We start from the raw sequence: 14,089 nt of genomic DNA, 5'->3' as shown, positions 1-14,089 counted from the left end.
TTCATGAAATCTCCTGAAAAGAAATCTGCTGTAGTGGGAGGCAGAAAGTCTACGTCCTTTGGGGAGAATGGGTGAGATGAGTATTGAGACAAGCAGGGTCACGATCTCACAGCTGAGAAAGAGTCCGTGAAAACACTGATCCTAAAGAGAAGGGAAAGAATCAGTCCAAACACAAGCTGCACAAATACCTCAACAAGCATGGAGACTCCAGAATAGTCAGAAAAGGTCAGTCCACTGCAATCCAGGATTAAAGAACACTTTGGATTCAGGCACGGCTGGGTAGCTTCTTCTGTAAGAAAACAGAGTTGAATCAGAGAAAATTCTTAGAGATTTTCACTACTGATTTTGTTGAACATTGGGAAGATCAACAGTGGCCTCATGTTTAACAAAACCAATTCCAAACACTTTTAATTTTACATTTTCAGTTGGCTACTAATTATTTTTGAACTCTGATTTTTTATTATTCCAATATTATCTCAGGTAATTATTACATAACTTGAGTGCCAAGGATAATATTGGTAAATAGCATATGATTAAAAATGAAAGGAAATGGAAATTTACAATAAGATGTCCCTCTGGAGCAACCAGGGAAGGCTTCATGCAAAAGTAGCCTTGAAGATATATTTAATTCTAAAAGTAGAAGCAATACAGAGTTGTAAGCCTTCCAATCATATGAACAACTTTAATGGAACACTGACGACAGTTTGAGATCTCAAAATTTTCCTGTCCCACTCAACCAATATTCACTGGGGGGACTACGCTGGTGGTGCAGTGGCTAAGAAACCATGCTTCCAATACAGGGGCCCAGGTTTGATCTCTGGCCAGGGAGCTAGTCCCACATGCCACAACTAAGGGTTCACAGGCTGCAACCCAAAGTTCACATGCCACAACTAAAGATCCCACGTGCTGCAAAAAGATCTAAGATCCCATGTGCTGCAACTAAGACCCAGTGCAGCCAAATAAATTAAAAAAATATATTTTTAAGAATTTACTGGGGACCCCCCACATGCCAGCTACTCTAGCAGTGCCTTCTGTTCCCCTTTTCCTCCCATGAGGGAGCTCTGAGGGCAAGTACAGATTCAGGCTACGCTACCGTTGGCTCGACATGCTAAATTAGAACTTCAAGCAAATTGAAAAGTGACCACAACTTAGCTCATCCACTGACCACTCAGTAGTAATCATCATCATTCACTATTTGCCTAAAGATAGAACCCAGCCCCACTACAGAAGGGCTCTTATTTTTAACCTCAGATATAATATGTCATTGCTATTATCAGAGATTGGAGAGTGGGTTTAAGCTCACAGGAAAAATAAAAATATGAATCCTAGGCAAGGACAAACAGCGGACTGTTGATTGGTATTTACTCCTTTTATCTCCTAGTCTCACAAACAGATGCACACAAACACACATACACAGGTTGGCACTACACTAATTAGTTTAGAGATACTTTTATTCCATTTTATTTAGAGTTACAGAAGAATAATTACTAGAGAAGTATTAAAAGATTTGCTGAGACATTTGACTCATTATTTGTTTGTGATATGTACTTCCTTGCAAATTTTTTATGATTCATAAACATATTTTATCCAATTTGGAAACATTTTGTTGAATTTTCAGAGTATAAGAATCTTTAACAATTGAATATGCGATAAGTTTTCCTACAAAAGTTCAATAATCCACATGGCATACATGCATAAAATATATATAATGGATTAGATATATCCTTACAAAGTTAGATATAAAAAGTTTTAGTAAGACTGATCATTTGCTAATGTACCATGGAGTTCAAAATTTGAAGGGTTTCTATGCAATACTTCTGAATATATCTGTTTTAGAAAATAAAACGCATATGATTTTTTAGAAGACAATTCAGTCCATCTATTTTGACATCTTTTCAGCATGTCAACTGTGTACAAATCTTTTCAAGCTCCACATTTAATGACAGCATGGTGGTAGCTTGAAAATATTTACACCATGGAAACTGGCAAGTGCAACAAATCACACTTCTCCACCACCCCAGGCCGTATTCTCCACTCCAAGAGTTTTTTGGATTTACCAACATATCATGTAAATCTGGTTACTGTTACTAAACACAAGGAAAATAATCAGTAATTTTTTAAAAAATTCAATAGCTTGGATTAAATAAATGACTTAAACCTCTGACATATTTAGCAATAGATCTTAAAATGACAGTGATGATACAATTTGATAACAAAATTAATGAAGTATTCTTTCCATCTCCTTATAGTCTTTTATAGTAAGTACATACAAAAAAAGCTAAATCTAAAATTCTTAGCCCAAAAATTTATGTAGAAAAAGTTATCATTAATATCTAATCCACCCAAACTAAATTATGAATTCTTTGAGATCTTTATTCTTCATTTATTAGAAAACATAATTGTCAATGATAAAACTGAATATAATTCAGTATATATACTCAATATAACCCAGAAAAAATTAACAACTATTTTATTTATAATTGCTTTTCATGAAGAAGGTACATAAATTATTATCTGCAACTAAATTTATGACATGCATTCTATCATCCCGTATTCTTTAACAAGCCAAACATGGCTAATCAATCATGGTACTTTTTCCCAGTCAGTTCAAAGAAGACCCTAGAATTTCTATCAATTCAGTGTTTCAGAAAGTCACCACTAGTTCATAAGCAATTTTACTTGTCAATCTGAACTTAATAATCCAGTGAAAAAACTATGCATGTTATTTAGAGAGATTGATCACTAATCTAAATGACTAGGAAATGGTGGTAAAAGGATACAGAAAATTATTTAAGAAAGAAGGTGTTTTTTTTCTTTTCTATCCTATTTAATTTCACTTATAAATTATACTTGCCATTCTTTATATTTTCTTGTAATTATTTCATAATTTAAGTGATGACAGATTGCTAACTAAAAATGTTTGGGTTTAATCAATAGTGAAACAAAGATTTTTCTTTTGTTTCAGAATGTGCTTGCTTCATCCTTCATTTTTACATCTGAGGTTCCTCTTTTGTGTTCCTTTAATCAAAATGCATGCACATTTTCAGACTGTCCAAAAGAAATAAAACAAAAGAATTGTGCCATGTAGTTGTGGATAATAATTTAAGTAAGCTTTTTTTTTTAAGAGTAGCAGTTCATTTTTTTTTTTTTGTAAATAAAAAAGACATTGTTAATGGCAAAGTTACCAATTCCCTCAAATGAAAATTTAAATACAATGAATACAATGGGCATTTCTGAAATTTTTCCAAAAATAAGTGAAGTTTTCTTTTATATAGTAGCCTCTCAGTTCTGTCGTTGTGCTGATTTTATGACTATTAATATATACTTGTGTTCTAAGCTTCTAAGTAAATCAGTCAGTGCAATAAAATTCATATTGTTGTAGAAAGCTGAATGAACAGCTAATATGTCTTAAGCAAAATGAGGTAAGCTTGGAGCATGTGCAAAGGAGATAACTAATATATACTCATGGGGGATGTGGTAAATGATGGGCTTTATCTACAAAAATCAAAGAAAACTAAAAAAGAAATTAACCATCAGGTGTGGGTGGGTGATTAACTCCAGACAGTGCAAGTCAGTTCCCTCCTGTGGAATATTCATTAACTTGTTTAATTAAAAAGTATTCATAGATGCATAATTTAGGGGTGACTTTTTTTAATACTTCAAAAGGTTTCTGGCAGTTTGTGAATCACTCATAATTTTTTAAAAGAAGGCATTTTCTGTTGATATCAAGTAATTATTGAGAAACAGATTTATATCTCTCACATCTCAAGAAAATAAGGAATCACAAATATTTAGGACACGCCAAAACACTATCTTTGGAAAACATGTATGCACATGATTGTGTAAATTATCTGTTTTATTCATTCATTCAAGCAATCGGTTAATATAGATGTGGTGTGTGCTTACTCTAAGCACCGTCCTAAGAAATACAAGTAGAATGATGGCCAAGCGAGTCTACTCTCAGTAGACTCACAAGTAAGCTGAGAAACCAGTCAGTTGAACTAGTAATCTAGTGTTACCAAGGCTGAAAGTTACACAGAAAGCACTCAGGAGGCACAGGATAGACCTGGTACTGTAGACAGAAAAATGACCCCCAGCGATGTCCATAGCTTAATCCCTAGAACCTGGGGGATATGCTGCCTTACATGGTCAAAGGAATGTTGCAGACTTGATTAAATTAAGAATCCTGAATGAGATTATCCTGAATTACCCTGGGTGGGGGGAAGTCCAATGTTACTCGGGTTCTTATCACAGGAAAGCAGGAGGGTAAGAGGCAAAGAAGGAGAAGTGATGATGAAAGAGGCCAGAGAGAGGTTTGAAGATGTCAACACTGCTGGTTTGAAGACAGAGGAAAGGATATGACCTGAGGAATGTGGATGGCCTCTAGAAGCTGAGAAGGGTAAGGAAGTAAGAGGATTCTCCCCCGTAGCCTCCGAAGTACAGCTCGCCTAGGGCACCGGATGAGGATGGGGGCAGCTGTGGCAGGGGAACCAATTCAGGCTTCGGGACCTGTGATGACAGAAGTCACGCCTGCTTTCTCATCCTTTGACATAGAGCGCCCACCACTGTGCCTAGGGCTTGGCCAATGCTCGCTAAATCCAAGAAAGGTTTGCTACGTGAACAAGGACATTTATTATTTAACACAGGAATGAAAGGAAGAATGCAACAAGGAAGCTGAGACTTGGAGGATAATGTGAAGGGAAGCAGGTGAGAAGGTGGAGGAGATAAACCTGAAAAATCACGATGCTGAGAAAGATGTTGACAGAGCGCCTCTTGGTAACGGCACAGTGTGACTGAAGTGCTTTGGAACACAATTTACCGAACATGGTAATGGGAAATTTCTTCGCATTTGAGTGATTTTTGTTTTCATTCAGAAAAATATGATGACTTTCATCTTATTATTTACATGGTTTGTAAGTTCATTTAGTTTATTCAATCAATTCTTTCTCTTCTGTAAAGACTGTTTACAGGAGTGGGTATTATTTATTCTCTTTCTTCTTTCCTACTCCCTCACCCAGCTAACATTTCCCTTTGCTTTAGTTACTTCCAGATCTATTCAATGGCCCCCAAAACCCAAGGATATCTCCTGGAAGGCTTTCCAGTATCATAACTTCACCATCTTCTAAAATAAGCTTCCCTTTCCTTTTAGCTCCCCTCCTGGATTTCATATTATCCCAGTTTGAGAGTTTCAGAGTTTTGAATCATCATTGGTATTGCCCTCCTCCTTCCCTCAATACCCCAACAGTGCTGGTTATGTTAATTACATACTGAAATTTCTTTTAAGTCCATATTCGTCTCCATTTTCACAAGCTTACAACCAAAGCAGAGAAGAGTGCCACTCTCTGTCACCTCCTTTTCTCTGCATTAGCACCAACCCACCCTTCTTGGTTGTGTTTCTGCAGACTGCATCTGGCTCCGAACTCTCGAATTCCAGCTTTAAGCACCCTTTGCTATACACATTGGCCTTCAAAGGGGCCTTGAGGTCCTCCTCTCTCCCTAACCAACTGCGTGATCCTAAGCAAGTTAGTTATTTAAGGTCTCAATGTTTTTTAAGTGAAAGTAAGTTTATTTAGAGAGATACACATTCGATTGGCAGCATACAGACCACCTGAGAAGGCAAAAGTGGGCCTCAACTTCATCAATAAAACTAAGAGTATCCTATCTTATTACCTATTTGAAAATGATAATTACCAGTTATCTATTTCATCTATTTAGAAGAATATCCTTTGAAACCTTGGAAGTGTTATACAAATATTAGCAGTGTTAATTTTCATTCACTGACCAAGTATTCATTGGACAATAAAGGATAATGCAATCAACATTAAAATGCATCTCTTCCCTTAAAAATCTAATTAGGAGGAAAATGTGCATGAATAAAACAACTCTGTAACTATATAAAGTGATATGTGATTGAGTGAGGCATGTGGTAATCTCTCCAAGTTACTACAATTTCCATTTTACAGCTGAAGGAACTGAATTCTAAGTGGCACTTCATTGTTGTGTTTTTGCCTCTATGGATCTGGTTGACTTCTTTTTCTACCTAATGAGTTTGCCAAAGAATATGTCCCTTCAACTTACTTTTCTTCTCTTATTAAACCTGAGGAAAGTATAATATTTGGATTGGCAAATAAGTAGATGGTTCTAGAAGGGAGAATATGAATAAAGAATTAGATCTAGGTGCACTGGGAGAATCCAGAGGGATGGGATGGGGAGGGAGGTGGGAGGGGGGATGGGGATGGTAGACTGATTCATGTCAATGTATGGCAAAAACCACCACAATATTAAAATGTAATTAGCCTCCAATTAAAATAAATAAATTTTTAAAAAAAAGAATTAGATCCAAGAATGATTAAATTAGATGTAGGAGCCATGAAAACTGATTCATCTGACTGGTATAGAGAACCTGTGCAATGTGTAGTAAAAGGGAAATCAGTTTGAGAAGATACGGAAGGGTTTTAGGTGTCAAGCTGAGGACTGCGCACTTGATCTTCTGAAGGGATCTCTAATGCATAGGAAGTCTTTGGCTTTTTTTAAAGATTATTTAAGATTAGCTGTCATCATAGAATAAAGCTAGGATGGCAACTGCATCTCAGTGTGTGTGTCAGTTCAGTTCACTTCAGTGGCTCAGCCACATCAGGCTCTTTGTGACCCCATAGACTGCAGCATGCCAGGCTTCCCTGTCCATCACCAACTCCCGGTCAACACTAGCCATTTGTAACAGCTTATTAGAGCTACCTATTCAGAAGAGTCTCCGGTTACTTTGGCTCACAGGAGGAAGTGCCTTGATCGATTAATTTTATCTTCTGTAATCACAGGAAACTGGGTGTTCTCTATTCTTGGAGTAAGACCAAGACTGTCTCATAGCAGAAAAAAAAAATAGGAAAGTCAAACTGATTCATCTTTCAGTCATCACTCATTAACTGAATATGGTTAAGGACAGAATCAGAGTAACAGAAGTGAAAATGTAAATACAACAAAACCAAAAGTTACAGGTTTTACTATTTAAACTTTGAGAGGAAGTCAAAAACATGAGCAGTAAAAGAAACCTGAGCATTTAAAGCACAGGGAAGTGACAGCTGGATGCTGTTCCTGAATGAGAGAGAGGGAGGGGGACTCAGGATACTCTGGAGTGCCAAGAGAAGAGAGGAGGATACCAGGAAAACATTCTGGGCAACCAGTCCTAACTATATATAAGGGTAACTGGGTACCAAAGGTTTCCCAGGGACATAGCAAGGGTGACCATGTTGATCAGCTACTGCTCTCTGCAAAGTGGGCCTGATCTAGGGATGCAGAGGTGACAATGCCCTTGTAAACTTGTCAGACTAGCAGAAGAGAAAGACTTGCAAGAAACAACCATTAAATAAGTACAATACCCAGGTTGGATGCATGAGACAAGTGCTCAGGGCTGGTGCACTGGGAAGACCCAGAGGGATGGGATGGGGAGGGAGGCGGGAGTGGGGATCGGGATGGTGGACACATGTACACCTGTGGCTGATTTGTGTCAATGTAGTGGGCAAAACCCACTACAATATTGTAAAGTAATTAGCCTCCAACTAATAAAAATAAATGGAAAAAAAAAAAAGTACAATACCAGTATTATATAAGCATCCTTTCAGGGCACAAAGTAGAAGAAAGCAAATTTGTCGTGAAAAGAAAGTGAAAGTGAAAGAAAGCGAAGTTGCTCAGTTGGGTCCGATTCTTTGTGACCCCGTGGACTGTAGCCCACTAGGCTCCTCAGTCCACGGAATTTTCCAGGCAAGAATATTGGAGTGGGCTGCCATTTCTGTCTCCAGGGGATCTTCCTGACCCAGGGATCAAACCCAGGTCTCCCACATTGCAGGCAGACACTTTACCCTCTGAGCCACCAGGGAAGCCCACAAATTTGTCAGGAGAAATTAGAAAAGACCAGAGAAGCTAACATCTGAACTGCTACTCTCCTGATGTGGCCCGTGCAATTAATTTGTATATTTATATGATATTTATTTTATTCTATTCTATATTTTATATATTTATTTAGAATACTTTAAATTAATATGATAGATATTATAATATATAGTTATATATAAACATTCCACGTGTTCTTTTATCCACTGTACTGCTAAAAAGTGTTAGTTTTTCTTCATTTGGGAGGATTATAAACAGAGTTACTATGAGCAATCTTGTATATGTTTCCAGGTACAGATATTAAGAGGCTCCCTATTTTATTGTCTTTAGAAGAGCTAAAATCAGTATGTCAGCTTTTCCTGCCTTTTTTTTTTTAAGTTTATATAATAGAATTTATGTTTTCCTTTGCTTTTTCACTTTGGTCCAATTACATTTATAAGACTCATGTAGTTTTCATTATTGTGTATGTGTACCATACAACAAATTATATCAACTAAAAATTCAAATGTATAAATATTCCATACTTATACATACCAGCTAATTTTTTTTTTAATACAAACTATTTCCAGGTTTGGATAGTTAAAAACAATACTGTTTGAACATTCTTGTTTATGTAACTTGTTAGAATGTAAACTGGATGTGGAATGCTGGTTTGTGTATTTTGTGTATCGTCAACTTTATATGATATTACCAAACTGTTTTCCAAGATAATTGTTACAGTTTACACTCCCACTAGCATTGCAAGAGACTTTTTGTTGCTCTGCATCCTCACCAATACTTGGTATTGTCAGATTTTAAAAACTATCAATCATATATATTGTGTTATTTATTGTGAAGTTAATCTACATTTCCCCAAGTATTATGAATAGCATCAGTGAATCTAAGTAAGCGTATCCACATATGCTTATTAGTAAATCTGAAAATGTCTCTTTTTGTGAAATGCCTGTTCATGTCTCTTGCGCATTTTTCTAATGGGTCATCTGCCATTTTTACTCCTTCATATGTTGGGGAGTACAATTCTTTCTCCATTTTATAAATTACGTCTATCTTCTTTTACCCTAGCTTATCTTTTCAGGCTTCATATGATGTCATTTGGTAAACAAAACTCTTTATAATCTAGTGAAGTTTAACGATAATGTTTAACATTTCTTGTACATATTCTCCTATATTTTCTTTTAAATTTGTAATTTGCCTACCACTCTTAGGACTTTGAGCTGGTACTGATTTGGGGGATGGGATGGGATGGGATGAAGGTCTAATTCCATTCATTATGGGTGTGTGACTGTCTCATCATTGTACATTAATGACAGTCTTTGGCTCACTGCTCTGCAGTGCCACATTTGTCACAAGTAAAACACCAATATATGTGAGTTTTTCCTCACTTTTGTGCTCTCTGCTCTGTCCCATTGACCTGTTCATTTATCTCTGAACTGGTGGCACACTACACTGATTATTAGAACTTTGTAATACATTTATACATACATAAGAAAGCAAGCTCTCTCTCTTGTTCATATAGTTCAATAGTCATGCCTAGTCTTGGCCATTTGAGTTTTGTACAAAATTTAGAATGAGTTTATCAACTGCCATTAAAATGTCCTATCAGAATTTTAATTGTGATTCAATTTATATCTATAACAAAATTTGAGAATTGACATCTTTTCAACATTGTGTATTCTGATTGATGGACATTGTATTTCCTTCCATTTAAAAAAATACCATTAATTTAAGTGTTTCAGGTATTCATAATGTCTCATAACAAATTTTTATACCTTCATTCTTTGTAGGCTGATACATCTGAAATTAACCTCTAAAACAAACTGGGAGTGTGAGGAGGAAGACAAAGAAGAGAAGGAGGAGGGATGGGGAGGACAGAGTAGGAGAATGAGGAGAGGAAGAGGAGGAAGGGAGGAGAGTGGAGGGCAGAGGCAGACAGGAGGAGGGAGGAAGGGGAACAGAAGCAGGAAGCCGCAAGAAGGCAAAGGTTCCGTCTTCTGCTCTACAGTCACGTCAGAACACTTACATTTCCTTTACGCTAACTCACCGTTGCAAATGCCACTCAGAGAAGTGAGCAATGTGCTTTGTTCATACTGAAATAAAAACACATAGAAAGATGAACAACATTATAAAAATTCATTTCTGCAGCTAAAAAAGAACATCATTCTTTTCTCCATAATAACAACAACAGAAAATGGTCTCCAATAATTATTTTCCCTAGTCCTTTTTTCAGAATGATAAATACAACAAACTGAAATAGTAAGTTAGTCCTAAGTTTATGTTAGCTCAGCTGATAATTTATCAAGTCAGATTCTCCTTTTTAGAACATTTTCTGCAAGATTGTTTTGATTTTTACATCAGGAAGCGAACATTTACATGTGTTTTTCATATATGTATCCAATCAGAAATTAACCTCATTAACACAGCACTCTCAAAGAGAGAGCCACCAAACATGCATTTCATATTATACAAAAGTCAGCTATTCATTTAGTATGAGGTCCATGCATGCTGCTATAAATGGCAGTATTGTATTTTTTATGGCTGAGTAAAATGAAGTAAGCCAGACAAAGAAAGATAAATATCATATAACATAACATACACAAAAAAAAGATACAAAGGAACTTACATACAAAACAAAAACAGACTCACAGACATAAAAAACAAATTTACAGTTACCAATGGAAAAAGGGTGAAGAAGGGATAAATTAGGAGTTTGGGATTAACATACACACACTACTGCATATAAAATAGATAAACAACAAGGACATGCTGTATAGCACAGGAAACTATACTCAATATTTTGTAATAACCTATAAGGGAACAGAATCATTAAAAAAAATATATGTATGTGTAACTGAATCACTATACTATACACTTGAAACTAACAAAATGTAAATAAATTAAACTTCAATAAAAAAAATTTTTTTTAAATTAGCTGTTCATCTGAAGCTTCATGAAAATGTCTAAGAAAAAAAAAAGATTTAGACTTAGAAATGTAAAATAACCTGGGGGAAATTATTTGATAACTGTCAGAATCAGACTTAAAATATACAAGCTGGGCCAGTGGGTGCAGTACCAGTGGCTTCCCAGATAGCGCTGGTAGTAAAGAACATGCCTGCCGGTGCAGGAGACTTAAGAGATGTGGGTACGATCCCTGGATGGGGTTTGATCCCTGGGTTGGGACGATCCCTTGGAGAAGGGCATGGCAACCCACTCAAGTATTGTTGCCTGGAGAATCCCATGGACAGAGGAGCCTGGTGGGCTACAGTCCATGGGGTCGCAGAGTTGGACATGACTGAGCGGCTAACACACACACACAGTGGGTATTGAGAAGGGAAGTTGATATTCTATGATCACCCTCCAAGATGAAAACTGATTTCATGGGAAAGTAGTATAATGTAGCAGTTTGGAGCAAGAGGTACAGAGTTGAAAGACATGAACTTAGATTTTAACTTAACTCTTGCTAGCTTTGTGATTTTGGTCAAATTATTTAACCATTTCAATCATTAGAAGTCTTCCAAATTTAAAAATTTTTCAACTTTCAAATGGAAAATGATATCAGTAACTTCACAGGATTATTCTGATAATTAAATGATTAATGTAAAGTTCTTAGAAAACAGTAAACAGTAAGTACTCAAGAAATAACAATTGCTATCATCATGAACAGTAACAACAAGACATTTTTGAGAAGTATATAGCCTGTTAAAATTTTAGAGGCATCAATTAGTTTTAATTTCAAAAAGTTTAATTGTAGGATATTAAGTCATTTTCATTCTCTAGCGTTTCCATAAATCAGATTTTAGAGTATCAAGTAGGCCAGGCACTATCTAACTTCTTTGCATATATTAACATATTTAATTGTTGATAGTACTGATTAGAAAACTTAAATAGAAAAGATTAAATAATTTGGTTAAGGTCTGATACTTTGGCGACCTGATGCAAAGAGCTGACTCATTTGAAAAGACCCTGATGCTGGGAAAGACTGAAGGCAGGAGAAGAAGGGGACGACAGAGGATGAGATGGTGGGATGGCACCACCGACTCAATGGATGAGTTTGAGTAAACTCCGGGAGTTGATGATGGACAGGGAAGCCTGGCGTGCTGCAGTCCATGGGGTCGCAAAGAGTCGGACGTGACTGAGCAACTGAACTGAACTGAACTGAAGGTCTAGTAGCTTCTAAGTGGCTTACCCAGGCAGTTTAGCTCCAAAGTCCATTCTTTTAACGTTGAAGAGGGCTTAAGGATTCAAATGATTATGCATAAACTCTTTCTCATGCACATTTTATTTGCTATCTCTGTTAACTGAGATAATTTGTGGAGATAAAAAGTGATGGCAATTTAAGACAATGTTATCACAATGAGACCGACAGTTTATACCTCTTTGAGTTATCTACTGTATTCTCTTTTAGAGCTAGACCTAACTCTTCTTTCACCAGGTAAAAATATCCTTTAAGTGAATTATCTTATTTATTCCTCCCAGGGTTATAGCACCTAGAATACAGGCTTCCTTGATAGCTCAGTTGGTAAAGAATCTGCCTGAAATGTGGGAGTCGTGGGTTCGATCCCTGGGTTGGGAAGATCCCCTGGAGGAGGGCATGGCAACCCACACCAGTATTCTTGCCTAGAGAATTCCATGGACAGAGGAGCCTGGGGTCGCAAAGAGTTGGACACAACTAAGTGACTAAGCAGAGAACAGCACAACACGCATGTCCTTTAGATTCATGATGAATTAATGAGTGAATGAACAAATGAGTGAACAAGAGCGATTACCTAAAAGCTAACTACAAACCAGACAAAAACTACAACATAATATAAGCTTTTACTGAGGGAAGAGGCCTCTAAACATTTTTACAATGTATTATATTTACATGATTCCTTTTAGGGGTATCAAGATATAGGATTATCTGTAGCATAATATAATCAAAAGAGTTGACCTTACCTTTCTGATTTCATCAAGTGGTTGATTTCCAGTATTTTCTTTTTGGATTATGTTCATTATATCCGTATGAAACTTCTTTGCATTCAGAAAAACAAGCGGGTTGTTTATTGAGATAATTTTCACCTGCTGCAGGGTTTCCTTTTAGAGAAAAAAAAAAAGAACAGATTCAGAGTTCTGAATGAAATAAATCCTACAATGAATTGAAACCCTGTAAGTCCAACTGTCACTCAATCATGATTGACAGTTTCTTTGCTGATGTTTTCATTATTAAAAATTGTTGGAGGACTTAATATGCTACCATACTTCTCAAGGAAAATATGTACTTCTTCTTTACTAAGAAACTTTAGCAATCATTAGATAAGTCTGTAGCCTTTCAGAAAATACCCCTTATTCCTACTGAGTTTTGGGGAGGCAAAAGACTATCCGAAGAGTATCAGGAAGACTTATCCTCCTTAAAGTACCTCTTCCACTCAATCCATAAATTTAAAATTCCTTTGCCTAGCCATCCCATACTTTTTAAAATGAAATTATGGCCTGAAAGGTCAACTGTCAATCATTTATCTGACAATGATGTAGGCTTCCTTTACCTGGAAGTCACCTTACAAGTGACTGATAGTTCTAACTGGGAGAAAGAAACCAAGAGGTATTATCAGGAAGGTAATATCACTTTGGACAGGCCTAGATTATATTGGATTGCCAGGATGTAGGCAAGACATGAAGAAATGGAGAAGGAGAAATTTCAATACAAAATTTGTCTGCTGCAGCCATTTGCCCATGTCTTCCTGGCAATACCCTCTTCTCAGATGGTAAAGAATCCACTTGCAATGCGGGCGACCTGGGTTCAATCCCTGGGTTGGGAAGATCCCTTGAAGGCAGGCATGGCAACCCACTCCAGTATTCTTGCCTGGAGAATCGCCATGGACAGAGGAACCTGGCGGGCTACAGCCCATGGGGTCACAAAGAGTCGGACATGATGAGTGACTGAGCCAGCACAGCACCATGACCTCTGGAGCAGGGGTCTGTCTTAGAAGCTGAGAGAAATGGAAGCTCTATGAAATGATAATTCCTCACCAACTAAATAAAGCAGTACTCCTTCAGACACATACAGACGGAGACAGAAAGATTGGAAAATAATAGATACTGTGAATTTGGATAATTCATTTAACCTCTCTTAGCTTCCTTGTTTTTCAAAGTAGGTAATTTTTTTAACAAGTTCATCATTAAATAAGTCTGAATTCATTTTTCCCACATGGTATTGTACCTGGTCATCTGT

The 14,089-nt window shown here is 36.7% G+C and overlaps 1 protein-coding gene across 4 annotated transcripts in view; it reads right to left on the bottom strand.

Moving 5' to 3' along the window:
- Positions 1 to 14,089, bottom strand: part of SLC26A7 (solute carrier family 26 member 7) — a 131,120-nt gene that overhangs the window by 19,146 nt on the left and 97,885 nt on the right. For all 4 annotated transcript variants that reach the window (XM_065902496.1, XM_065902499.1, XM_065902498.1 and 1 more), the window contains 3 exons: positions 12,817 to 12,954; positions 9,926 to 9,971; positions 189 to 289 (listed from right to left, as the gene is read on the bottom strand). In XM_065902496.1, the coding sequence (XP_065758568.1) occupies positions 189 to 289; positions 9,926 to 9,971; positions 12,817 to 12,954 (285 nt within the window). The remainder of the gene's footprint in view (positions 1 to 188; positions 290 to 9,925; positions 9,972 to 12,816; positions 12,955 to 14,089) is intronic.

Source organism: Muntiacus reevesi, chromosome 12 (genome assembly GCF_963930625.1).
Source record: "Muntiacus reevesi chromosome 12, mMunRee1.1, whole genome shotgun sequence".
In the NCBI taxonomy this organism is placed as follows: Eukaryota; Metazoa; Chordata; class Mammalia; order Artiodactyla; family Cervidae; genus Muntiacus; species Muntiacus reevesi.
The sequence above is the reverse complement of the archived record's forward strand: the minus strand, read 5'-3'. Positions and strand labels throughout refer to the sequence as shown.